This window comes from Falco peregrinus, chromosome 1 (assembly GCF_023634155.1).
Source record: "Falco peregrinus isolate bFalPer1 chromosome 1, bFalPer1.pri, whole genome shotgun sequence".
Classification (NCBI taxonomy): Eukaryota; Metazoa; Chordata; class Aves; order Falconiformes; family Falconidae; genus Falco; species Falco peregrinus.
In genome coordinates this window covers 69074071-69100466 of record NC_073721.1, presented here as the reverse complement: position 1 = coordinate 69100466, position 26396 = coordinate 69074071, and the positions used below count along the sequence as shown (strand labels likewise).

The 26396-nt window shown below is 42.6% G+C and overlaps 2 protein-coding genes across 3 annotated transcripts in view; one reads left to right on the top strand and one right to left on the bottom strand.

The window, feature by feature from the left end:
* Positions 1 to 2109: 2109 nt before the first annotated feature.
* Positions 2110 to 25398, bottom strand: LOC101916492 (uncharacterized). The gene is made up of 8 exons (XM_055792934.1): positions 24966 to 25398; positions 13649 to 13770; positions 12395 to 12533; positions 11412 to 11533; positions 9584 to 9694; positions 5275 to 5381; positions 3798 to 3888; positions 2110 to 2328 (listed from the first exon to the last, which is right to left on the bottom strand). Exons 2-8 carry the CDS (start codon positions 13679 to 13681, stop codon positions 2212 to 2214), a joined length of 720 nt encoding a protein of 239 aa, XP_055648909.1. The 5' UTR covers positions 13682 to 13770; positions 24966 to 25398; the 3' UTR covers positions 2110 to 2211.
* The window catches only part of LOC101923373 (signal recognition particle subunit SRP54), a 32878-nt gene continuing 31723 nt past the window's right edge, over positions 25242 to 26396 (top strand). The window contains exon 1 of one of the 2 annotated variants that reach the window (XM_055792902.1): positions 25242 to 25399. The gene's annotated coding sequence lies outside the window, so the exon portion shown is untranslated. The remainder of the gene's footprint in view (positions 25400 to 26396) is intronic. The other variant, XM_055792885.1, reaches the window with a different exon arrangement.

Genomic DNA, 26396 nt, shown 5'->3' with positions numbered 1-26396 from the left:
CTTATAAGCTCTGGCCCCATGGAGCCAAGCTAGGAAGAGATGTCTAAGGGGACAAAGGAGTAACATTTCTGAGCATCAGTTTAACAAAACCAAACTGAATCAACCACCACCTCTTCTCTGTGCACATGTCGGGGTGCAGGTTTAAATCAAGGGCCTGTTAAGGGTAGGAGAGGAAGACACAAGTTTCAGCAGCTTGAACTCACCTCTTGAGTTTCTCCTGATGTCTAAAAAGGACAGGGGGAGCTTCCCTGTTGCACCCTCTGTTGCATATGAGCTCCAGATGCGTGCATGCTATTTCCAGAGTCAGAGGATACAGATGTCATTAAATATGCTGGTGATGTGTTCCAGTCTATTGAAATTTTTTTTATCTGAGATCAACACCCAAAAAAAGTATTTGAAGACTCAGCATGAAGAGGGGAAACAACTGCAATGAAAGCTATAGTTCCTGTATTACCAGAACAAGGTGCAGTGTGCAGATTATAGCCAGTATCGTGAGCCAAAAGTCCTGACAGTTGATTTGGGAGATCTTGCAGGGCCTCGGGAAGAAGTAAGCAACATTCTGACACGGTGTTTTCCTCTCACATGATAGTAGGGTTATGAAGTAGCTTTTTAAGACCCAGTCAGTCTTCCTTTTATAGCAGCCTATTTATACACTCCAAATTCAGTCACAGCTTCCACTGTACTGTACTGATTACTGTAGTGCTCATTTCCTCATTCTGAACTGCACATACATTTCTTTTATCATTTTTTATTCTCTCCTTGTTAGATCTATTAGCCTTGCATTACCTCCACCCCATTGCTTAGCCTCTCCTAGATTCCCTCTCTAGGGGCATTTGTCTCATTGACAAGTAAGTAATCAAAAGTTCAGTTATTGTACTTTAATAAAATAAACATTTAAAGAAAACCTTTTGATCTTTGTTCGTTTTTAAAAGCATGAAGAACAGATTCAACACAGTATTTGGGCAGTGGTTCAGTATCACTCAAGTTAAAACATCCTCTTCCACTCCAAACAGGCCATGAAAAATAAGACTTCTTAAAACTCACTATCTTTTCTGTAGTACCGTTTACTTACTATGTTAGTGAGTGCCTAATGGACACTGCTCCGTTTTGCTTCCAGTATGTATTATCAAGTTCACTGACCTGTAAATAATCTGAAGACTGAAACCCCATTTAAAGTTTCCCCATTCACACTAGACGCAAGTTGTGTAGCAAACTTTTTAACAACGCTTCTAAATTCAAAACACACTTAGTCCAAAACTCCTGAAGTCAGTATTTTTGCACTTGGATTGTTAAATGTTTGCTAAAAACCGAAACATTCTTCAGCTGACTAAAAGCTTCACATCCTTAGAACGTAAAATCTAAATATAAATGTGGTAGGCGTATGTGGATCTTTTCTCTCTGAGGAGGCTCTGTTACGAATTTCCAATGTTTTACGCCACCACCAAGCCTCCACTAAGCCATGACACCTGTTCAGAATTTTCAGCTTCTTAACCCCTTATTACACTTCCTACAATCCCCAGCAGAAGTGCAGGAAGTGGAACAGAGTTCTGTTGTCCTGGACTTGCTATATTAATTCTCAGTGGCTCCTCAGCGTCTTTCGGTATTTGAAATTAATACCCACCTTAAAGACAACTAACTCAATGGAAGCACTTGCTTCTCATAACTGGTACCAGTAGATGCTCCGGTTATCAAGAAGACCCTGGAAAGAAAACCTACAAATTCCATGGGAGGCACATTAAAGATAATACTGTTAATAATAGATGTTATTACTGATAATAATAAATGGTCTATACCAAGACAAACAGCAAACTCTGATGTAGTGCAGCTTTGAAGTGACATCATGCTAAATGCATTATCATTCACATTGATAACAATTTACTATTCTTAGGTTTATTTATATATATAGCAAACATTAGCAGTGCACAATGCTACTGCTCAAAAATTCTTTTAGCATCAGTACGAAGCCACCCTAGCATTTCTGCAAGTATTAAGCCATAAGGATACCTCCTAGTTAAAAGTCAATATACCCTGCTGGGACAGAATGCCTTCATAAGAAAACCTGTTTCAAACGACTTTTACATTACACACCACAGACAAGACTCAGATTAATCCCAGTAAGAATTTTGACCTGATTTATTCACACAAATCAATCCAACTTCATCTTAGACCCAAAATATATGTTAAAAAGATACTAGTAAATTTTTCCAGGTACTAGAGAATCTTGTATAAATGTATTTGTTCAAGTGCTTCTTTGTCAGCATCCTCTTCCATATACACATCATAGTTTAGCTGCATCTCTTCGACCCATTGGCTGAGCTGTATATCTGTCTGAAACGATGAAAGCAGATCCTTAAATTAACACAACGTTGAGAAACACAGCAGGCATTTCAAGGTTAGTACAGTATTAAGAAGGCAAGACATAATAAGATAGATGAATCATTCCAAATTATGCAGCAACGATAAATTAATTTCTGGAAATGCCATTTAACCTAAATAGGGGAGAATAAAGATAACTTATAAAAATGATCTCAGTCAATAGTCTAGATAATTTGCTAGCATGTTACAGCTGCTTCTCTATATGCATTTGTGTAAGCCTCAAGCATCCTGATCAGAGGGAAACATTCTGAGAGAAGTGCTGAGGGAGCAGCTAACTGTACCACGGAACAATCACAGGTACTTTCTTGTTTTACACCCAGGGAGTATTGTATTAAGACTACAAAGGGCTTCTCAGCTGCTCTGTAACCATTGCCTGCTCCAAGGAAAGGTCAAATGACACCACTGCTGCTCCTGGGGCTGAGGATCTATTTCACCCATTAGCATACAGGCAACTTCAATTTCTCTTAAAGCAGACCGCTGTGGCAAGCAAGCTACTTTATAAATAACCTTGTCATGTACGATCAGTGTTTTGTTTCCTAACTAAAGCCCACCCACACAATTTGTCTAGGCATCATACACATAACAACTGTAATCTACCAATGACCTATGGCAGAACGGACCCAGGGCAGGGGCTGGTCCCTCGGAAGTGGTTACTACTCAGAGAACAGCAGCACAGGGTGTTCAACATGTTTGGAAGTTGCACTGTCATCATGTTTGTTTCCAACCACAATTTAAAGCTATGTCACTGGTCCGAGACACCTCGTGGTAATCACCTGGCTAGCTGGGAGGCCACATCTCTCCCTAATCTGTACTGCTAACAACTCACACTGGCATTTTATGAGTCATTTTCTATGCTGACAGCAAGTCAGAACACAAGAGCATCCTCAAGGATGGTCCTTCTTTAATATGTCCCTTTCTCCTACTGGCTTAACAAAACAGTTTGTCACGTTTCAAGGCAACGTGCAAATGTAGAGCTAAGTAGAGAAAACACTGCAAGATTTTGCCTCTAGAAGTTTATAAATACATCTGTACTTCTCAGGTTCTACCCCTATCCCTGGAATAAGTCTGATGGAAATTGGCATGATTATCACAAAAGTTACTCGCATCATAATACGGATTTGCTAACGTTTTGCGGGGTTTTTTTAACCTCACAGCTAAGGTATTGTTAATACATATGATAATACAATGATTTATGCAGCCTACTGATACAGGCTGGGATTTCCATTTCACAGGTGGGGACAGTGAAATTACAGGAAGGTGTGCTGGAATGTGGAAATAGAACCCAGAGTCCTACATCTTCTAATCTATTCACAAAATTACATATCCTTCCTCACAGCAATACCGGCAAGCAGCGAACCCCAACGACAGACCTGCCACTTCCATAGGAAATGTGTTGGCTAAAACCAGCTGAAGGAACTTACCTGGTGCCTTGAGAGCGATTCCTTAAGGCTTGGAACTGTCACTAATAAGGACCCTCTTTTCCTTACATTACAAGCAATAAATTCCCAAGCTCTGAAACATATTTAAAAGTAGGTCACCAATTTTTAGGAAAAAACCCAACATTTGATATAAAACGAATCTAACGCTTTTACAGTTTAGTGGCCAGAGGTAGACTAAGCTTAAAGACTTGCGATACATGCTTATCAGTCACTATTAATAACAAAGCAAATGTCTTTGTATGAACAAAATAAAGCTTCATCTTAAAAACAGAGGGAATATTTGGTCTTACAATGTTAGATTCTGTAACTTTTTAACTCTGATATATACATGCATCTAATTTTGTACTGTCAACACCTTCATGATGGACTAAGATTAAACATTGACATTTGGTCCCTTTAAGCTTCTGGTTTTGATGAAAACCCAGTCCCTGAGTGCACTGTCTTAATAAGCTTAACAACAAGCTGTTCTTTACATACATACTTTGCAGTCGTGACAAAATACTTCTCTTAAGACGTTAGCAATTGGAGTATTTAAATACAGCCCCCAGCCTGCCTTTTTTTTCTGATTTTGCATGTCAGATCATTTCTCACAGCACGGCAATTCAGACTAAAAATAATTTAATTTCCAGCATTCTTCAAATGTCATTTGTCTTCATGGTACTAATGCAACATTAAACCACTGCCCCCGAGTTCTCGAAGAATAAATGAATTCTCGGTCATGTGCCTGGAAACAAAACTAGCAATGTGGAACACTCACTACCCTTCACCTATCTGTGCCTCTCTAACATTACCACCTGGGATCAAGGGCAGTAGGACAAGACTTCGCTGGAACTGCTAATGAATGTCAGGGTGTTGGCTGGGATGGCAGCCACAGGCACCCTTTCTTTTTGACTGCCCATTCTAAAGGCACAGTAACTTTGGACAGTAAAGTTATTTATGTTTTAAACTGCTGGATGATGTTTTGCTGGATTAGCAAAAGCTCATCTGTCAGTGTCTTGTACCTGAAAAAGAACCTTAGCCATGCGCTGGCTTGCTACCACATCCTTATGAAGATATATTAGAAATATCATTAACAACCATGTTTTGCAGTGCATCTATATTAAAGCTCTGACATCTACAAGTCAGTGACCTGTCTTCTTTCCGAAGATGGAGCTTTATGCTGATATAGTAATTTCAGATCCTTTAACAGCAAGATACTAAATTTTAAGAGATCAGTACAAGGATGCAGGGCAAGGTTTGGATAAACAAAGCAGCAGTGTTTAGTGGGTTTAACAACAAACAACTGCCGTAACACCTTAGCAATTAAGTACAACAATTAAGCGCAGGCAGTTTAAAACAATTTCCTTGTGTAATTTATGTATGTGACTTCAAAAAGCACAACCTTAAGGTTCTCCATAACTCACAAGGTTACACACACATTGCCAAAGAAATAGATAACTTGTTCAGACACATAGCTTACCTGGCCTGTTCCTGTCTGTTAAGAAAATATTCAAAGACATTATTCATTACAACAACATCAGCTTTCTGAAGAAGTGAAGCCTGAGTACAGATGTCTGCGTGAACCACCTGAAGGAGAAAAATTTCACAAGGCATAAATTAATTTAATACACAAACACAGCCATCAAGTAGCCGTGAAGCCTGTCAACCTACTACAGCGCCTGCTACCACCATTTTGAACGAGTCACAAAAATGGGTATTTCACTGGTTTCATAGTCGATAAAACTGAAGTAAATAACCAGAAAAAGCTTCAAAAAATTCAAAAATAAAAAGTCAGACTTATCTCCTCTAATTAAGATATATGATTCATTACGTTAAGTGAAATAAACTACATCTGACTTTTGGTCTAGAACACTGTGTGCCGTAAAAGAGGAGATGATGTATATGATGGCTGTTACACTTCAGTTACCTATATTTTATCCCAAATGCTCACTGATTTCCAGAAAAGAGCTAAGATGGCTAAAGCCTTTTTGAGGCTATTAAAAGGCATCTGACAGACTCAGCAGGTTACTAAAGGATTATAGCTAGAAAAGACACTACAGATCCAGGTTTGACAGCTGAATTCTCACAACCTATATTGGCACTAGGAATGCTGGAAAGGTGGGATGCTCAGTGGCACTGGAGGACAGCAAGTGCTTCACCTTACTAAACAACTGCCTCTAGTCAGCACAGCAGCTGGTCTGATTTTATTTACCTTCACCTACCAAAAAGGATATTAGCACGTTATGTCATTTTCAAGCAGGTGAGATCATAGTGACAGGAGAATATGGATGCTCATTAACACTCTGACAAGATGTATTTGATTTCCTCTTAAACACAGAAGTACATCACATCCCAAATCTGAGGAGAAACATGAATATTTTGGAGGGATAAGGGAGAGAAAGCCAATGTGAATACTACTTGCATTCCACACATTTTTTGAAAGTGCATCCCTATATGTCAAAATGGACGGAAAATCTGAACAACTTCTTTTCCTTCCTGTGTGACCTATTACTAGGTTGTGCTGGGAATATACTAACCTGATGGATTCAGTATTTCACGTTTTGTCAAATACTTCCAATATTGGACAGATGTAGAAAGGAATTCTTAATTCTGACAGGAAAGCTGAATGTTGGCACAAAAGGTTAAAAACACTTACGTGTTGAAAAACCTTTTGCCCACTTAACAATACATCAATACTTTTTGGGAGGGTAAATTATGTATTCCTCCTCATAACGCACACACAAAGCGCGCAGCTCTGATTGACACTGGAAACAGATACTACCACCCCTGCAACTTCTAAGGGTTCAAGTGTGGAGAAGATGATAAATTGCCCCAGTTTATGACTGCTTCATGCTATCAGAATTCATTACAGCAATTGCAATTATAGACAAATATTTCAAGATCAGTAGTAACAGAAACAAAACCCTAACAAAAAATTAGGCATCACAGCATTTCATCTTTGAAAGCTATACGCTATGGGTTCTCTGCAAGCGCTCCAAACCGGTAAAACAAACAGCTTTGTCTCCTTAAACACATTACCATGCCAAGCTGTTCACCACTGCCTGTAATGAGTGGAAAGGAAGCAACTGTGCTCTTGTGCCTTACCCAGAACTGGCAGGTCAGTGTCTGAAGGCTCCATCTCAGTGAGAAATAGGCACAGTTCAGTTGTCAGAATGACAGATCAATTTTCTGCTCTCACCTCTACTCTGTGGACATCTGAACTATTTATCCGCTAGTTCATGAAAGTTAACAGCTTTTCAGGACAATTAAGACTGGTGATAATTTATCTTATAACAGTGCACTGTGTAGCAGCACAGGAGCTGATTAAGAAGCTCAAGCATCCAGGCAGCAGAGAAAGGATACGGACCACTCCAGCCACCATCAGCAGTCCTACATACAGCAGGTCCTGCTTGTCAACTCCTGTCCTCTACATAAAGCCACTGCTAACTGTTCATTAAAATGAAAGACCATAAACTGGGGTGGTAAGGTATTATGGATACAGGCAACAGCCTCCTGCAGTGGGGAAGGATGGACAGCTAGGGGCAAAACACACCTCAGCTAGAGCTGCCAGGACTCGTGTATCAGAACCCAGATTTGCCCAGACTGTCAGTGGGATCTGGATCACTGTTTCTGAGGCTAAGGGACATTTTACTTCAATCTCTAATCTTCAGTGGGCACAAATAACAAAACCACAGGACTTCTGTACAAAAAACCTGAGCAGCAGTCCTTTAACCCAAACACAAGTGGTGGACTGTTTCACCAGCGGACTTCTTGCAGCACAAGAAGTCACGATTAGCAGTAAATTTTCTTAATCCCCTACTAATGGCACTCCTAGTATTTTAAGCCTCAGTTCAGAAAGATGCTTAAACTACTGGGAAACTTTCAACACGTGTTGATGTTTCCTTAACTTGAATAATATTTAAACCTCAACGTAACATTAGTCTGTATTTACAGAGTGAGTAGGTGAGCGTGCTGAATAAAGTGACCGAAGCATCCCATCCTCCCCAAACACATCCTCATTCCTGTTGGGGAATGTGGGACCACAGAAGCACGTGTGGCTGCACCATGGCCCAGCCCCAGGTGCTGCTGCAGGTAAAACACTTTTTTGCTGGGTTCTTTTTCAGCTGGACCATTCCCCTGACCCGTTTGGCTGTGTGCTGGCACAATAGAGGAGGCAGCAATCGATTTTAAAACTGCTCTGTTGCTCAATGGAATACACACCAAGCCTTTCATGGTTATTTCTGAATTAAGGTCTCAAGTTTCCTAAGATCTGTTGAACTGTTTACTTTCCTCCTCCCAGCATTTAAGTGCTCAAATGGTAAAAGATGCTAAGCAACTTTCTATGTACTTTAACAAATCAAATGTTGACCAAAGAAACACAAGGTTCACGCAGAGATACAGCCACTAAAGATATCATTCCATCCTGCTGCCCTTTGTGAACACACTCTAATAAAAATCCAAAATATTCTGAAAAAAAATTTGTTATTTAAGAAAGGGTCTCTTAACGGTTTTGCAAATTTGTGTCATAAATTATTATCACCAACTGGATTCTGACTATTTTTCAAGCTGGTATGTATTTCTTGAGAGGATTCATTTGGGGGTGAAATAAAAATCTAAGAGTGAAATGTTCAAAGCAGTGTGATAACAGGAGTCACATGACTAAATTAGCATCTAATGAGACTCAAATAGCTGAGTCCTCAGGCACTGCTTTGAAAATGTATTATCTTCTTATCTTTACGCTCTGAAATGAATACTTCAGCAGAATTACAAGGTGTGAAGGAAAAACAAAAAGGCTTATAAAAAAGAATATACCAGGCTGGAAAGCATGCATATAGACCTCCAGCTCCACTGAATTAAATTGACAAGAGTTCCTAACTGCACTTTCAGTCTCATCACAGTAAGGTGTTACAAACACAAAACATATGCAACACCCTGAGGTTACGGATAATCTGGCAGCAACTGGGATTGAACTGGGAAACCCGATGATATTGCTTATCCTGTGTTAAAATATTTTATGTTTGTAATTTCTTTCCAGTTTTCAATTGTTTACTTTACTTTCCAAGAAATTACTACACCCAGCAGTTTGTGCGACTCCAGTCAAGAGCACACGCATACGACACAGGATTAAAGCCAGTATGCTACCCAGCATATTCTATTTACCAACTTTAGCTGGTAACAAAATAACTGGTATTCCCCAGAAAGGCACAAGAACATATTTTTTTTTCTCATTAAAATAGTTATTTCCATAATGGAACTGGGGAAATGGTTCCCATAATGATATCACATTGTTTGAAACCCATTTTGTTTGTGGAAGGTACATAGGCGCTGACATTCCAAGAAAGGAAACACCAACAGCCCTAAGTCCTTTAGGTGTTCTTAGCCACAAATCTGCACATCCTACAAACATCTTTGTGCTAATGTTAATGAAACACAGGCATTTAGTTTTGTTATTCATGACAGAAACTCTTTATACACTCAAAGTCACACAAGTTAGTGGCAATAACATCATTGATCTCACTGGGAGAAACAGGTAAGATGTACCCATTTTGCATGAGCCAGTACGTAAGTCCATTCAGGGAAGAGGCTAAGTGACTCAACACGTTATCATATTTTGATAAATTCCCTCTTCCTCTCTGCCGTAAGATTTTTTTTTTTCTTAATGCAAAACCTTTGTTTAAGCCCAGAAGAAGCAAAGGCAGAAACTTCTCACAACACTGTTTTACCAGCCACTCAGGATACCTAGTACGCAGCGGTTAAAAATACATACACTAAACCATATATTTAGTTACCTTTATTCTGTCAATGAACTGGTATTTTGTAACCATCATTTCTTGCAACTGACAAAACTCTGCATTCATTTCTACTCCATACAGTTGGGATGCTGAGCTATAAAGATAACCCTACATTAGGAAAAGGAAATTTAGTAACTGTGATGCCTTTAAAACAAGTTCAGAAATTTAAATTTAAATGGAAAAAAACCCCCACAGGTTAAGATTAAGAAAGCATTTTAAAACAGCAAGTTGAGTAATGTCTTTCAGTGGATGTGATGTTGTTCAGAGCTGAAGCCCTGATCTGGCAATTCCCACTTATGTCTCAAAAATTTTAATAAAGGATCCAAAATGACATATCAAAATAACAAACAGAATAGTAAAGCACCGACTTCACTTCCACTGCAAAATAGATGAAAGTGGTCTAAGAAGGAAAAAAGCAGTATAAACCAAGTTACAAAAATAGTGGGAAAGGAAAGACTGCACATTTTTGTTTCTTGGGAAAATGGAAGAAGAAAATAGCAAGGGGGCAGAAAGAGACATACACATAGTCAAAGTGAAAATGGAGGACAACGTGCCAGTAATGTAACGGGGTATTTTCATACAGCGTCTTTGCCAGCACCTGTAAGTATTGTATTACTGCCGTTTTCAGATGCTTCATCCAGGTACATACGAAAAAGGATAAATTATCTCTTAATAATAAGCCCAAAATAATGGTTTCAGTTTCAGACTGAGATTTTGGAAAGTTGTTGGGAGACGGTAGGAAAAAAAAAGAAGCACAAGTAGCTGAGCCTACAGGGCCGTAACGAAGACACTGCTTTAAGCGTCACTGTCTCCACTGCACACCACAATTACACTTTGCCAACAATGGCAAAGGCAAACAAACAACGCTAAAGATAGAGTATCTAAGATACCTGTGTACTACAATCTAATTATTAACGTTTCCTGAAACCATTCAACTGAGAGAGTAGAGAAGCAACCTGTGAAGGTGAAGCCACCCCTCCTCCAATAAAAGCCAGGCACATGGTTACAAAGGAAAACTCTCATTTTAAAACGTTTCCCCTGCTTTATTTGAGACTATCTTCTACCGTACCAATACAAGCTTTTAAGTACTTCAAATTCAGGCTAGGAAAATTGTTACCATTTAAGGACCCAATGCTGCAAATATTTACAAATGGGAGTAACTTTCCTCATTTGAGTAGCCACAAAATAAGATTATTCAGATGAGTAAAATTACATGCTTGAGTGTTTCCAAGATTGAGCCCTAAACAGCCATTGACTTTTGCAAGAAAGTTGTAATGTGTGTTTTGCATTGCTGTAGGCCATATGTTGCACCAGCCATGCCAAAAGCAATCAAAATTGCACTCAAGTTTCTCGATGGAAGTATTTTATGTGCATTTTAAAACGCAGAGCAGGACAATATGTTTTTGGAGACAAATTCATATCAAAGTCTTCCTTTGTATAATTTAACAGTTTGTCAGCTTCACAAAGGAATTTAACATAACTAAACTATATATAGACATGGTCAAGACATAGAGGACAAACTTACTTACGAAGGAGAGGCAGAGCAGGAACTAGCAAAAGAGCAGCACGTGTGACAGCAATATGCTGCTCTGTTGGACAACAGACTTTCCCTCTCCGTAAGCAAGATCATTTGTACTCCCTCTTGCGAGGAACAGAACCCGAACTGAACCTGCTAGTAAACAGCACCTTACACTGCTCAGGGAGGCAGATCAGAGGTGCCGCTCAGAATGACCCGTCCAAGATGGAGTAACGAGAGTAGGTAGTCAGAGAGGAGGGAGAATGTTTGTCACAGTAATAAAATATGAATTCCTGTGCTGGAAGTTACCGCAAATAGCACTGCACCAAGCCTGGAGCCAACGTCAACCACTACCTTTCCTGTCAGGTCAGGCAGTACATGTTGATAAAGAAACTTCAGTTCCATGAGGGAAAAGGAATGCGAAATAAACTCTGGGAAATAAGAACAGAACAAAGGTGTTGGGTGGGCAGTACTAACTACTGTGTTATTAACCAACGACATATTAACCTGAAGAGTTATCATCACTGAAAACCCGCACGGTTTCCTGCCTGAACTACTGCTGGGGCCCCTGGAAAACCAGGGTTTGCAGATCAGAGGTGGTCTGCCAAGCAGTTTGTCCTGCGCCTGGGGATTCCTTCCCTTACGTGGAGAACTTTGAAATCCTTCATGAAACTGAATTACCTTTTTCTGCACAGTGACATACATTGCAAAATACAAAACAAAGTAACTTGGAAATGCTTAAGTGAAAAAGGGAGCACGGTACCTAAGGCTCAACACAATACATGCAAACCTTTTTATGGGTAGACATGTTAATAGCTTGAATTTCAACCCCAAGGTTTTAAGGAACGGGATGTTCTCCATATAAACCATTCCTCCTTCAATGCCTGTGCTACACTGGTAATAGCACTGATCTGTACCACACCACACAAAAGCTTTAAGACAGATGGTGCTTTCTACTGCTTTTCAGCATGCGAGAGGAGACTGAGGCTACCGCATGGACTTCTACAGTATCGTCTTCCTCAGGCATCTTCCTTTTCAGTGGTACATAGCCCTGCCTCTTCCCTGCCCAGTTTTTGTGGGCAACTAACGTCACTCACGCACTGCAAATTAATTCAACTTACGTGTGCAGAAGTCTCCTTCCATTGGTTATGGGAGATAATTCTGACCTGTGTACTGCACCAGTCTGGACAAAGCCCTCCATCAGCGGGATGTCGTGTTGTCCAGATGAGTCACTGCACAAACCAGTTTAGTTAAACTGAATTTGTTTCTTGTGTTCCCAAAAGAGCACTTACCTAAAGATGCAGTCTTGTATGAGCCACACTCGGTGCAGTAGCTCCTACTCATTTTCCCCTCCTCACACAATGAATCAACAAAATCATCATCATAAAGGAATGCATCGACATGAATCATGGGCAGTGGATGCTGGTGTATCTAAGAAGAGGAACAAAATCTAAGGAAGGCGTAACTAAGTTTCTTAATTTCACTTACACTGGTACACAGTTAATTGTCCCTCCACCCCACCTTTCCCCAAATCCCTAAGATTCAAGTTTTTCCCTACTCAAAAGTTACAAATCAAACTTAAACCATAGAAACCCTGCATGTAAACTGGATCACCAAATTCCACTGAAATAACCACTAAGTGGAAGTCGACAAAGGAAAGCAAGCTGGTTTCGGGAGCTGAGCAGGAGACCCGCCATCAATTCTGTCTCCTTAGTGCCTGCTGGCTATAGAGGAGGTACAGGGCAAAGGAAGCTTTCTGTTTCCTACTTTAATGAGGAGACTATAACTTAAATTTAGGAGAAAGGGCAATTTTGCTTCTCAGCTTCAACTATCTGAATATTTTCATCTTCGTGCCTTATGCCTCAATCTAGAAACACCTCTGATTAACACGGGTGTTATTTTCAATCAATAGCACACCAGTTGGGATGCTTGCCTTCTCGCCGTTTCAAGGGGTATAATCTTCATCCTCCTACTCCTCTCTCCTCCTTCTCCCAGGCTTGCTGCATGTGGCCAATCCACTTTTCCTGTGTAAGAGCCACACACCACTTTTCTGGGAAATGCATTAACTTTTCACGTATACTGACAGCTCAAGTAGAAAAGGTGCTCTCCCCTCCCACAGGACTCACAGCCCACCTCATTCTGAGCCATCAGAATCTGAGAAGAGCTGGAAATCATTTCTGGGCTGCCCACATTATGACAACAGCGAAACACTGGCCCCGTGTTTCTGTTTTCTTTAAGGGGGCTGGGAGTTTGTTATGGAGCTAGCATTAAAGAATCACTGTGACAGGTGCCATACCACACAGAATGAAAGCTATGCCAAATAACTTATGATCAAAGTATTAGGAACTATGAAGCAGCTTTCCTGGGGTCACACAATCCTGCAGCAACAGACCTGAGAATGAAATTTCCTATACCTATACTCACTCCAGTGCGTGTTCTTTATTATGAACTACTACTAAAACTGAAATCAGCTTTGTTCCCAAATAAATGTTGTGGTTCAGCAAAAAAAAAAAAAGAAAAAAAAAAGACTGTAACAATTAGCTTACTTTCTGAACAGCTTGATGTTCCGAATTAAACATTGCCTCGATGGGTAGGTGATTCCGCAAATCTTCAGCGATATTTTTGAGCACAACATCACTGTTACTCACCACAAGCTCATCAAAGTCATCTATAAATCAAGAGAAACAAGAACCCCTGAACAATCATATGCAGATCATGTGGACTAAGTGATGACCAGTACAATATACAGTTGCAAGACATAAACAATACCAGATGGATAAGGTTTTTATTTGAAATGCATTTTTCAGCCTTTGTTAACTTTTCGAGCCAATGACAGATTTGGATTGTAATAACTTTGCCACTTAAAATAAACGTAGCGCTTTTTTGAAATCTCAAATTATTTTCATATTTATAAACTTATAACTCACATATGATGGTCTGGGCTGCCACCAAAGTGATACTGTTTCAGTTTAAGATATAAAAACATCAAAGATGTTTTTGAACTATTGGAGAAATTACAAAACTCATAGTTGCCTGAATGCAGGCTTTTTTTTATATACAAGTCTCTTTTTATACATACCATCTTTCTAATAAAGTGCTTACAAAAAATCAGGGATAATGCACAGTTCAACAGTTCAACTTACAATAAATTTCACATGACTTAAACCATCAAAATATTTCAAATGTGGAAGAAAATAGGAATGGATGTAAACCAGTACGTTTTTGCAAAGCCACATTGTAAATTCTTGCTATTTCCCCAGAATATCCCTGCATTACCTTAACACTTCTTTTTTTTTTTTTTAAAGACATCTAGAAAAAAGACTGAGAGGAAACCTTGGGAAGTCACCAATCCTTTCTTCTTCCAAGGCTGAATCAGTAGTGTCATTACTTCTCCCAATGACTCTTTTAAAAAAGATTGCTAATGCTGGAGACTCTACAACCACCCTTAGCAATCCATTCCAGTGCTTGACCACACTTACTATTAGAAAGGAATACTTTTCTTAATAACTCATCTAGATTTCCTCTGCCACAATTTAAACTCAGTACTCTGTCCCACTCACAAAGGAAATAGAAGTTTGTTCCTCTCCCGTATATAGCAACTTTTTATTTCTCTGAAGACTTATCATGTGCCCCATAAGTCTTCTTTTCTAGAAAAAACAAGATCCACTTATTCAGCCCTTTCCTGCATTTTTTTCTAGGAGTCTGATCATTCTCACCACTCCTTTTTGGATATTCTGGACTGTCTCATCCTTTATGACCTACAGTATTGAGAACTAGACCCATTACTCCAGCTAAAGGTTTATTTGCACTAACCAGAATTTTCACATCTTGCAGCCAACGCCCTGCTTACACACCCCAGTCTCACGTTAAGAGGATGACATTCCTAACTGACATTCAGCATGAGATCTGCTGTACGTCTCTACCCTGTTCTTTTTCTATGGCGCTTTCCTCAAAAGAAGGACTAGATGAAATTCCTTCTTGTCTGGAGATCTTACTGCTCTGAGGACGCCGATCTAGTTCTAAACAAAGGCACATCTCCGGTCAAAACTACGTACCTGTAAAGGAAACACAGAACAAAAAGCAACCACAAACCTAATCCTGAAAAATATACCAAACCCGTCTACTGATTCTCATCTAAAAATAGACATATTTGTCCTCTCTTCTTCACTCTTCCTGGTTTATTTCTTGTTCTGTTTAGACCACCACCATGTTGGGCAAGGAGTGTGGTTTTAACATCTGTGTGTATCACTCATCAAAAGAGGATCTGTCAGCTTTTAGAGGTGTTTAGAAAAGGTAATGTTTATTAACATTGCTGTCCCAGGTGGGAACATTAGTCTACACAAGCTCCATGGCAAGCAGGTTCAAAATAAATCTATAAAATACGCTGCAAGATTCTCTATGCTAATACATTTAATCTTTTCTAAGAACACAGGCAATGCTAGAAAGAGCAAGACATTTTAAGGCTAGTATAAGATACAGAGACCAGCTAAACTTTTAACTACAAAATGCTTCTGAAACACTTTTTGCTTAAGCACTGTAGTGAGAACCGTACCATTGAAGAAGCCCTCCTTCATTAGCGCAAGACACGCTCTTCTTAAAGAGTGTAAATGTAAATGGTTCTTTCAACATGTCCCAACACTGACTCCAGAATCCCCCGTAGTAAGCAGCAGAAACTTTGCATCATCTGGATTCCCTCAACATATATTTCATTTATTATTTATTAAATGTATTGCAGGAACGCTCTAAGGCCCTAACGTGCAGAATACTGTTGGTAGTTACTATATGACAGCAAGACAACTTGCTGTTCCAAAGAGCTCATAGATAAGTTCTCCAGAACCTCAGCTCCTAAAGATATGCAAACTTTGCATCGAGGAACACAGGAGGACAGAGGCAGCAGCTGCAATGGCAGCAGCATGAACGCCACAACAGGTGCAATGCAGCAGCTCCAGCTTGTCAGCATTTTAATTTGAAACCTCTAATGAGCACCCATCTCCTGTTAACCTCATGGTCCATGCAACAGCTTGCAGATTTATTATGAACATCCCAGAAGCAGCGGGTGATTTTTCTTATCAGCTCAGGGAAGATTTCTATGGATGTGACACTACAGAAGTGAACCCAGAGACTATGGAAAGGGAAAGCGGACAGATTTAGCCATTGCTTAACTGGGACGGTCAGCACCACGACAGGCCCTCAGAGTGCAAGGGAGCCAGAGTTTGCTGAGGTGGATAACATCTGAGGAAGCAAGAAGGAGTAAAATCATGCTACAGACAGAATGAGAGAGTAGAAAGCTGATATTAGCAGCTGTACAGACCAGTGCCTGTGGGCAGTAAGCCCCTACATCTGGCACATGCTTTAAAACAATACTATTACTATGCAAGAGAGCTCATCCAGCTGTTATACTGCCTGTTAAAGAGTATCAAATTCATATACAGCGTTTAATGAAATGCAGGAAGTGTTCATAGACCACCAGGCCGGACACATCACACGGCAAATGCAGAGCTTGAGCTCCCTTTCTCGTGGAGCTGGTAGGTCAACAGGATCTGCTCCATCACAGCCTGGGCGACCTGCTGTGGGCCACATGAGCGGTGGACGGCTCTATCCTCTCTGTCAGTGTCCCAGCTCCACAGCGGAGAAACAGATACTTTCAGAGGGAGCCAGGCAGCATGCCCATCTTCCCCAAACCCAGCATACCCCTCCCCTGCCTTGACTTCCATTTGTACGATACTTGTCACAAGACGGACCATCTTACATGGGGCCCTCTGAATTCTTGCAAAATTAAGTATGACATGCAAGAGTTCTTGTGGGTGCCCTGTACGAAACAGGTCCTAAGAAAAAATCTTACAACACACATGCAGCTCAAAGGAAAAACTACTGAAACCCTGATACTGAAAAATATTTGACAAATGGAAATGCTCTTTCCCCACTATCAGTTTATAAAGCATAAGCATGCAGGAACAAAAAAAAAAAAAAAAAAAAAGAGAAGGAGGTTTGAGCACACTCCCAAGGTGACAAAATGGCAGCTTCAGCAGAAGCTGTGCATGCAGCGCTTCGTGCTTGCCTGTACAGTCTGTGACTGAACTCAGACCTGGAGAGTCGCCTCTTTCCTGTCAAAGCAAGAAACAGCAACAGCTACCACAATAACTCATTTACTTTTGCAGTATGCAAATATTTATAGATTGCCATCAAGTACAGAACACAGGTGCCAAATATGAAAATATGCATTTCTGCCTCTGCTGGTGCAGTTTTATCAACTCCACCCTTGTGTTTTAACAAATTGTTTGCTCTTGAGAATCTCAGTATCACCTTACAAGGGATCTTCAAAGAAGAAACAAAAATAGAAAACTATTTTTGGTATCATTTAGTGCCTGTTACATATATGAAATGGAGAGTGTGCAAGCCAACCCCTGCGTTCATTGAAAGTTCAGGAAAGAACTGTACAGTTCATGAAATACTGCAAGGTGAATCACAACCATTTGTTTATGGAGGAAGTCTGAGTGCACAGTGTTTGTATTTTACTTCAAAAACCGGTTTGACTGGATCTACTCAACAGGCATTTACAAAATTTAATTAACACATTGCAAAAAGCCTAATTAACACCCTGGTGCTGCTCAGCCTTTCTATGGCAAATATAACACAAAGCTAAGAAAACATCACAAAGCCTCACACTGGATAGAGTAGACCGCTATACCAACACCTAAACACCCCAGCACTGTGAAAGACATCACTGAAGATCAGCAGTGCCTAATTTCCAAGTGACAACAGAAAATTACATGGAAAGAAGAGCATTTAGCAAAGGCAACCGTAACAGGAAGCACCTTATGGTCTTCTAGATACATATCCAGACTCACAGAAGTAAAAAGCAAGTATTAACACCCCTGTTACTTAATATGTGGTTAATTTAATCATTCAGTGTGTTTTAATGATACTAAACAAACAGGTCAAGAAGCCCCACATCTCTAAAACTTTACTATCTTCTTTTTTGGCTAAACAATTTGAGAAGCAATCTCCGACCTGAGCATACCAACTTCTTCAGGAACTCTAAATACTATTTATTTCCCTAAGCATACTTAGCTACTGGTAGAAAGTAATCAGCTTTTTCCGACAGGAATATAACTAGAGCTTATTTTATTAGTTCTTTAAGTCTTTTACATTCATAAATCGAAAGCAGCTTCGAAGTTAAAGTCTAAACGAGGTAAGTCACATACCTACTTTACAATCACTAGTTTTCCCCACCATTATTAAGTCCCAGTGACTAACAACTTAGATGTACTTGGTATTCCTGAGACCTCTCTTGCAGCAGTATCATTTGTCGCAACAAAGGAAATTAATGCCAATTGCCAAAGTTGGTGATTCATCAAATTACAGGTAAATCCCATTTTAGTTTACCAAACAAAGTAGTGGAAAAATTTTAACAAAGAAATACATTCCAGTCAATGTGGCTCTGCAATGCTATTTTGATCTCTTCTGAAAGGTTGTTTTACATGGATAAATCACCTCGACCAATTTGGATACGAAGCCTTGTACTCAACTGCTTTTACACATACACACACACACACAAAATTACATGCTATACTTGTTACATTGCAGAAACCCATGCTTTCAACCTTTTCAAGAGACTCATTCCACTTCATTTCCACCTGCAGTGACCATGTTACTGAAAGGAAACACTGAGGACTATTTCCTGTAAAAAGAGTCCAGTTTTTTCTCATACCATTTCCTATAGTCCTGTAAAAATCATCATCTGATAATTTTACCTAGCAGGTCTGGGAACACAACAATGCCTAGATCATAAAGTACATAACAGAAAAAGCTGGACAAACTTGGTCTGTTCCTAAGAGTACAATGAGAAGTTTCTTCTCCATATGCAGAGCAATGTACTAAAGCAGCACGTCCACCACGGTCTGGTTATGTTAATTTTGTCAGATACCTCTCCCTCACTGTCTGTTAAAAGCCTGAACTTACAGCACTGTCTGCCCTCAACTTTCCAGTCACAAAACTAAATCCTATGCCAATCTCTTAAAAAGCTGGTTTGCTCCCAGTGTAAGTGAATCCACAAGAAAAAAAATATTTTGTACATAATTATATGTTGTTTATCCTTAACTTAGAGGATTTGCAGTGGTTTATTCTTCGATGATTTTTTCGGAAGAAAACATCAATACATGAACCATCAGCAATTCAGACCAGTATATCACTTTGAAATCTTAGCTTTCTATTTCAAGGTTTCTAATGAAATAGATAGAATGGGAAAAGTTTGTAAGGTTGTTGTATTTTACTGTTACCTGACTGAAGAAAAATTTAAAAGCTTGTATTAGAACACTCAGATTTAGCCCTGCTGAATTTTTTTTTTTTTAAATCTATATTAGACTCCATAACAGTACATGAAAAACCATAAAGGGTCTTTTTATAATCTTATCTGTGTTTCACTGACATGAATTGAGAGGTAGGTTTTGTAATGTGCATTAAAGCAGCAAAGTGTTCAGTAGTTGCCAGTAAGTACACTGGTTTGGTGACTTCAATCTCAAACTTGACATTAGGATTCCTGTATTTACTACTTCTGATTCTTGTATACAGATAGCCTGATCCATTCTTTCCATAAGCTTTCACTGCTTATCTTCTCCATTCTTACCAAATGCAACCTCCCCTGCTACTGAAAATCTTAAAGGTTTGGGCAGTGGAGGAGTGAGAGAGAATACGACCATGTACACATTTGTATAGAAACTATACATCAAATGCTGGGACCCAACTGAGGGGGATCTTCAGGGGGGTTTCCCCAAGTGGTTTGAATTAGCTCTTGGGCTTCACCCAAGTTTTCTTAGCCAGAACTTCTGGAATGTGGTTATTGCAGAAGGATATTAAAAGTATTAATCATCCTATTATAAAGAAAAAGTTAAGACACCAAAGGTTCCTGTTACTCTTTCCAACTCTTATTATTTCATTTTCTTTGAGATCTAAGACTTAACTCAAAAGAAAAGCTGCAATGCAAGTCACCGTGAAATGACGTACATTAAACGGCAGTGTGTGGGAAGAGCTGGCTGATTGCGAAACAGCAAAGCAGTGTTGCTAAGCAGCCGCCTTAAAACAGTAATGTCTTCTTCCATCATATGTAAAGTTTTTTAATTTCTAAAATTCACAATACCCCCCCCAAAAAAAAAAAAAAAAAAAAAGTCATGGTTATTTTATTCTGTATTTGTACAAAGAAGAAAATGAATAGTGTCTTGCATACTCTTACATTCCCATAATTACTAAGGAAAATTAGTCAGAAATCATTAGAGTGAGAACCTGTTCACTGTTCTCTCAGTTCCACATACATGAGTCTTTAGATAACTTGCTTTACTATAAAGTAATTTGGCTCTTGCATGGAAAAGTTTCTCAGTAACATTCCATGCATACAACACACAAGTCAGAAAACACCAACTAATTTCAATTAATAAATAAGGCTCTCTTTGCAATAACACTACTCTTTAAGGGCAACTGCTTTCTGCAGGGCTTTTACTCTAAGACTGCATGTACACTTTACTTGAGAGGCGTGAGGGAGGAAAAAAGCCTGACTACAGCCAACACTGGCATGATGCCCAGCTCTCCTCAGCTGGAAGTAAAACTGTAAGTTCGACATCTTGACAGAAACAGGAATAGGATGACAGTAGGAGGTGGGGGTGAACCCATACGCCACAGAAAAACAACTTGTCTGTGAGGATGCCATTTTTGTTTCCATTTATCCTATCCTTGTTTGCTTAGTTTTTTCATTCAGAATATTATCCCCCCCCCCCCCACCACTTTTCTTTCGTTCATCAGAGGTTTGTTTCTTTGCAACATCTGTATTGGCAAAGACTAGGTTTTTATTTCTGTGTGGTACAAAAATCTGGTAACTTCTTAGCATCTCCCATAAAACTGTTTTCTCTCTGCACAGAGAGAGCCCCAAATTTCCTAGCTGTATTCAGGGTGTAACAGCAGAAACTGCAATACCAGCTCCTCACTATCCACCACCCAACCAGTATTAATAATTAAAGCACTATCTAGGTGTTACAATGGGCAGCGTAATTACTCAAACCCAACAATTCTGAGGGGAAAAAACCCAACAGTAAAAGTTACTGTCAGTATGCAGCCACAGAAGCAGCTCAGAGAAACAATACAAAGAGAAGTGTCATCAAGAGTGTTGTGTTGGGGACATCGCCCAAAATATCTGCAACTCTGGGGAAACTGCAAAAAGGGAAAAGGAATGTGACCTGCTGGACAAATGCCTCTGCTTACTTACTCTTCAATGCTACAGGAAAATAAAACTGCTAAGAGAGACAGCTCTTTTACTCCAGGCCTATATACTCGGAGTGAAGAAAAAGAAAACTGGAAATAAAGCAGGATGACACAGCCATCCAGAAAAAGCGGAGTGGAAAAACATGAACAGATTAATGGCCCGAAGAGGCAATGAAACATATCTTGATAACAACAAGAAGTTCCTACAGACAGACATAAAGCTTTCTAATTCTCTCTCCTCTATCATATATCTACGTGTACATATATATGTACATTAGAGGGGGAGACCACAGCACCTCAAGATAGCACAAAAATGGGGCAAACATTAATATTTTACTTAAAACATCATAATCAACAGATCCAGAAACTGGTAACTTGTACAAGCAGTAGCATGAGACCACATTCCATAGGCTCTAAATTTCTCCACAAATGCGGCAATCTGAGAAGTCGCACATGTCCCAAATGACACATCTGGGTACAATTACGGTTACCTACAGCTTTATACTGCATCAGTACTCGGCAAAATATAATCACAAACTGTAAGGAAATACCAAAGATGCAGATGCCCAAAATACAACTTAATTTCTCAGACAATAAATTAATAGCATCCAGTCAGGGTATTAATAATCTTTTTTTTTTTCTGAAAGAGAGAAAATTATTGCAAATTATTATCAGAGCACAAGCCTGTAAACAAAGACAATAAAATATCATTGAGAGTTACTGCAAGAAACCTAAACCAAAAAACCTTCTGAAGATGGCCCGTCAAGGAGACTACAGAGATGAAAAAAAGCCACTGAATGACAACTACAAAACTAATTACGTTAGTCTTAAGATGATGCACATTGTGAAGCAGCAGCAATCAGCATTGACACAAACAATATAAAACCAGAAGGACACAGATAACTCAGAGGTACTAAGCACAAAGTAGTTCAAAATTTGGAATAGAAGATAGCTTCTGTCTTCATTATGAAGAGAAAAGATGAAGTGAAAATATGTATTTCCTTTCACTGAAAGACCTAGGCACAGATCTAGATCATTAAAATTCAGGAAAAAAATCTTTGAGAGATCATACAAAGAGAGATCTAATAAAGGCTAGGAACCATAGCATACTTGTATTTCATGGAAACTATCTATCTATTAGAAGTTTTGGAAGCTGTGGCATAAAAAGAAAAATTTTAGAAGTTATTAATTGACAAAGGATTTTTGCAAGTCTACATAAACTATGCCATCGGCTAAAAATTTCCATGATTAAGTATGATCATTGAATCAAAGTGGAGAAAAGAGCGAGCGTGTTTCCTAACTGAAACAGTTCAGCATTTTCAAGTTTCACTAGTAAGTTCCCATGTGCTTTACTGTATTTGTAAAAAGGAGTCAGTAAGCTGAGAAAGTCGTATATCCACACCACACTAATACAGTGTAGAAGGAGCTGTAATGATTTACGTTACGTGAACAAGCAATATGAATGGCTGCATATGAAATTCAATCAGATTTTTGAATGAGAGCATACTGGACGGAAGAAAACCACTTCTAACAAGATTATTTACAGTAACCCAGGCACCATTTAGCAAGCAGAACATGCTACTGCATCCAGGCAAGGACCCAAAAAGGAAGGGATGAAATATTGCTTGTAACAGATTGCTCTGCCATTATGTCTATATGCACATATGTGTAGACATATACATGTGTACATACACACAGAAAATAAGCATGTTTAGTTACAATTAACACTAACTACATCCATCGAACCTCAGCCTTCAAGTTTTAGGGAATCCCATCTCTGCTCTAACCACGAAGGCTGACTTGCAGATGCTCTGAAACATCTGGCAATATCTTTCCTAGGAAAGAACCCGTTGGGGTGGGAGGTCCGCGTGCCCATGGAGGGCAATGAGCACCGTGTTCCTGGCAGGCTCCTTTCCTATAATGCCAGCAGAGGACCCGCTCTGCCAGACCAGGATCTTCTGGCTGCTCTCCACCCAAGTGGCTGTGGGAGCTGCAAACCACAGGGCACCAGTTGAGTTTGCAGTTCAGACAGCTGGACAACATCTAGGTGCCAGAGCTGGCCTTTGTGCAACAGCCCCCACCTGTTTGCTTATGAAAATGTTTCCACTCTAAAGAGGTGCTGGAACAAAGGAACTGAACAAGAATAACCCTAGCACAACAGGGCATGACTTGGGGAAGTAATGTATTGTACAGCAATTTTCTCCTCCCCAATGCATGACCACCAGGGAGTGAGTTTACCGTGCCAGCAGGCAGTGATTAATGAACAGGACACGTTTTTCACTGCTTGAAACGATCAAAGGATTCGAGGGGGGGGGGGGGGGCTTCAAGATTCTTATCTGCAATGGCAAAATGCAAATATATCCACAGACTAGGCAGCGTTTGGTCAGTTTATTCGGTATGGCACTATGTGCCCACAGCTCCAGGGCACTGCCTATGGTCAGGTTTTCCATGTCATCTTTTAGTTCTGGTGCACAGTAGCAGCTTGCGCACTGACCCCCATTTCCCTTCTTCGTCTGTCATGAGGCACTTGATTGCAGCATGTCGATGAAATTATACAGAGGCACAAACGGGAAAGTAAACAGAAAGCTAAACAGAAAGCCACGTTAACCTAAGATGACATCAAGTGGGGGAAAGCGGTGTTGGCAAATTAGCTCAAACCTCTATTTTCAAGCCTCTGAAAGGCTGCTGGGAACACGTGTGAAGTTAGCTGAGCAAAGACAAGACTAACGCCTACAAATGTCCCGATGTGCCAGGCGCAGGGCACCTCCGCAGGACCCCTGACCCCGCCCGCCGGAGAGCCGAAGCGGTGCCCACCCCAGCCCCCCGCCCGCCGCCCGCACCCCCCGCCCCAGCTCGGGCTGACACGCCGCTGCCGGCAGCCGGGAGAGGCGGCGGGGGCCGGGGCAGCCTCAGGCACTGCAGCCCCGCTCGGAGGCGGAGAGCGGCGGCTTCGGGCCTCCCGAGCACGGCAACCCGGGGCGGCCCCCCTCGCCCCAGCCCGGCCCGGGAGGGACCCCCGGCAGCCCTGCGCCAGCAGCGGAGCCCAGCGCCCGCCCAGCGGAGCGCCCAGCCCGGGCACGGCTCCCTCGCGGGCACCGTCAGCTCGCCAGCGGCCCCGCAGCGGAGGGACGCCCCCCCACCCCCCGCCCTGCCGCCCCTCGCCTCGCCTCGCCTCACCGGCGAGGCCTTCCCGCGGGCCCGGCACCGGGGAGTAAGGGGGTGCCCGATCGGTGCCAGCACCGCACCGGAACGGGACGGCCAGGCCGCAGCGGCTCGCCCCGGCCGAGGCACGGCTCACGGCTCAGGCCCGCTACGACCACCGGGCCTCCCCCCGCCATCGGGGCCCCGCCGGCTGCCGGCAGCGGGCCGTGCCGTGCCGTGCCGTGCCGCGCCGTGCCGCGCTTACTGGTGTTGCGCATCCAGTGCAGCAGGCGGGGCAGGTCGGCAGCGCACGTGCCCCGCACGGCAGCCAGCACCGCGCGCCTCGCCGCCTCCAGCTCCATCGCGCCGCCGCCGGGGGGCGCCACCGCCTTCCGCCCGCCCCGCCCGCCAGTGCCCCGCCCCCAGCGCGCATGCGGGGCGGAGCCACCGCCCGTGCCCGGCCCGGCCGCCCACCAGCCGCCTCTCTCCGCGCATGCTCGGGGCCACCGGGCCTGCTGCCGGCGCCGCGCCCGGCCCCGCCTCCCCGCTCGGTGCGCACGCCGGTCGCGGGGCGCTGCTCCTTCCTCGCCTGCGGCTGCGCCACCCGCCCCTGAGCTGCGCAACGCCTGTTTCTGGCGGCGCCGCTGGGCGTGGGCCGGCGTTTCCCGGCGCCGCCTTCCGGAGGCAGGGGGCGGGCGCGCCCCGGAAGCGGAAGCGAGCCGGGGCCGGGGGGTGAGGGCGAGTGGTGACGTTTCCCTGGTCGGCGGGTAGCGGCGGCCGGGGGTGACTCGCTGTTGCCAGCGGTGGCTGCGGAGCGCCGGGCGGCTTCGCCGCGGCGGGCTGGGCTGGGGCTGCGCTGGGGCTGGGCTGAGCTGGGCTCTGCCCGCAGGCCCCGCGCCGCGCTCCCGGTGAGTGCTCGGGCTGCCGCCGCGACCGGCACAAAGCGGGACGGCGACTGGGGCGAGGCGGGGGGGCGGCCGGCACCCGGGCCCCGGCGGCGCCGGGGGAGGGACGGCGGGCCTGCTCTCCGGCAGCCCGGGCGGGGGGCGGCGGCCGGGCCGGGGCCTGCGGTCTGCCGGCCCGCTGCTTGGCGCGCTGCCCTGGCCCGGGGAGCGGGGCTGGGGGGAGCCCCGGGTGCCGCCTCCCTGGGGCAGCAGCGCGGGGCCGGGCCGCGGGCAGCTCGGAGTGCGCGGGGGGAGGCCGCGGCCGGGCGGCTGGCTGAGGCTGGGCCCTCGCTGCTGCTCTTCCCTGAAAATGGGGGCGTCAGGCCGTGTGCGGGGCAGCCGGTCCCTGCTGTGGCTCTGCAGGTGCCGTCCCATCCCTCTGCCAGATAATTTTAGAAGGTGCAAACTAGTAAGTTCGGGTCGAGTGTCGCTGCAGTAGCTCAAGCTGTTTCCACCTGTGAATCAACCCTTTTTTTTTCCCCCCTGGTTATAGTATTAGACTTTCAGTTGATCTTAGCCCATGTACGTATATATTCAGTGTAACTTAGTTGTACAGACTGAATACGTGTCCCTTTTACTTGTTATCTTTCTAAAATAGCTGTTTAAACAGCTGTTGTTTGTTAAAGCTGTTGTTTTGTAAAAATTCTGTGCATTAAAGAGTACTGTTAGTTTTTAGAGGTTTCTGCTAGAAGAACAGGCAGGCATAGGCAGCCTGTCACTTTCAGATTTATATCACTGCTATTTTGCTGCAGCTTAACAAAACCTGTGCTATTTCTGCTGCCCCTTTTTTCCTGAAATGCCTGCTTCCAGGCAGCAGGTTAAGAGGTCCCGGGACTATACAGTAGAATGATGATGACCTGGGAGCTCAACGTGGAGGTGCCCAGGCTGCTTCTGCTGAAGGCAGCTGCTCGGCACGAGGCCTGCTTGGTACAGCCTGGCTTTTTTACTGTAGGGCCCTGCC

Coding starts and splice junctions, on each gene's coding strand:
- LOC101916492 (XM_055792934.1), bottom strand. CDS start 13,681: ATGTTTAATTCGGAACATCAAGCTGTTCAGAAA. Junction 5,382..9,583: donor AGTTCATTGACAGAATAAAG/GTAACTAAATAT, acceptor TTTCTCCTTCAG/GTGGTTCACGCAGACATCTG. Junction 2,329..3,797: donor AATCGCTCTCAAGGCACCAG/GTAAGTTCCTTC, acceptor TCATCGTTTCAG/ACAGATATACAGCTCAGCCA.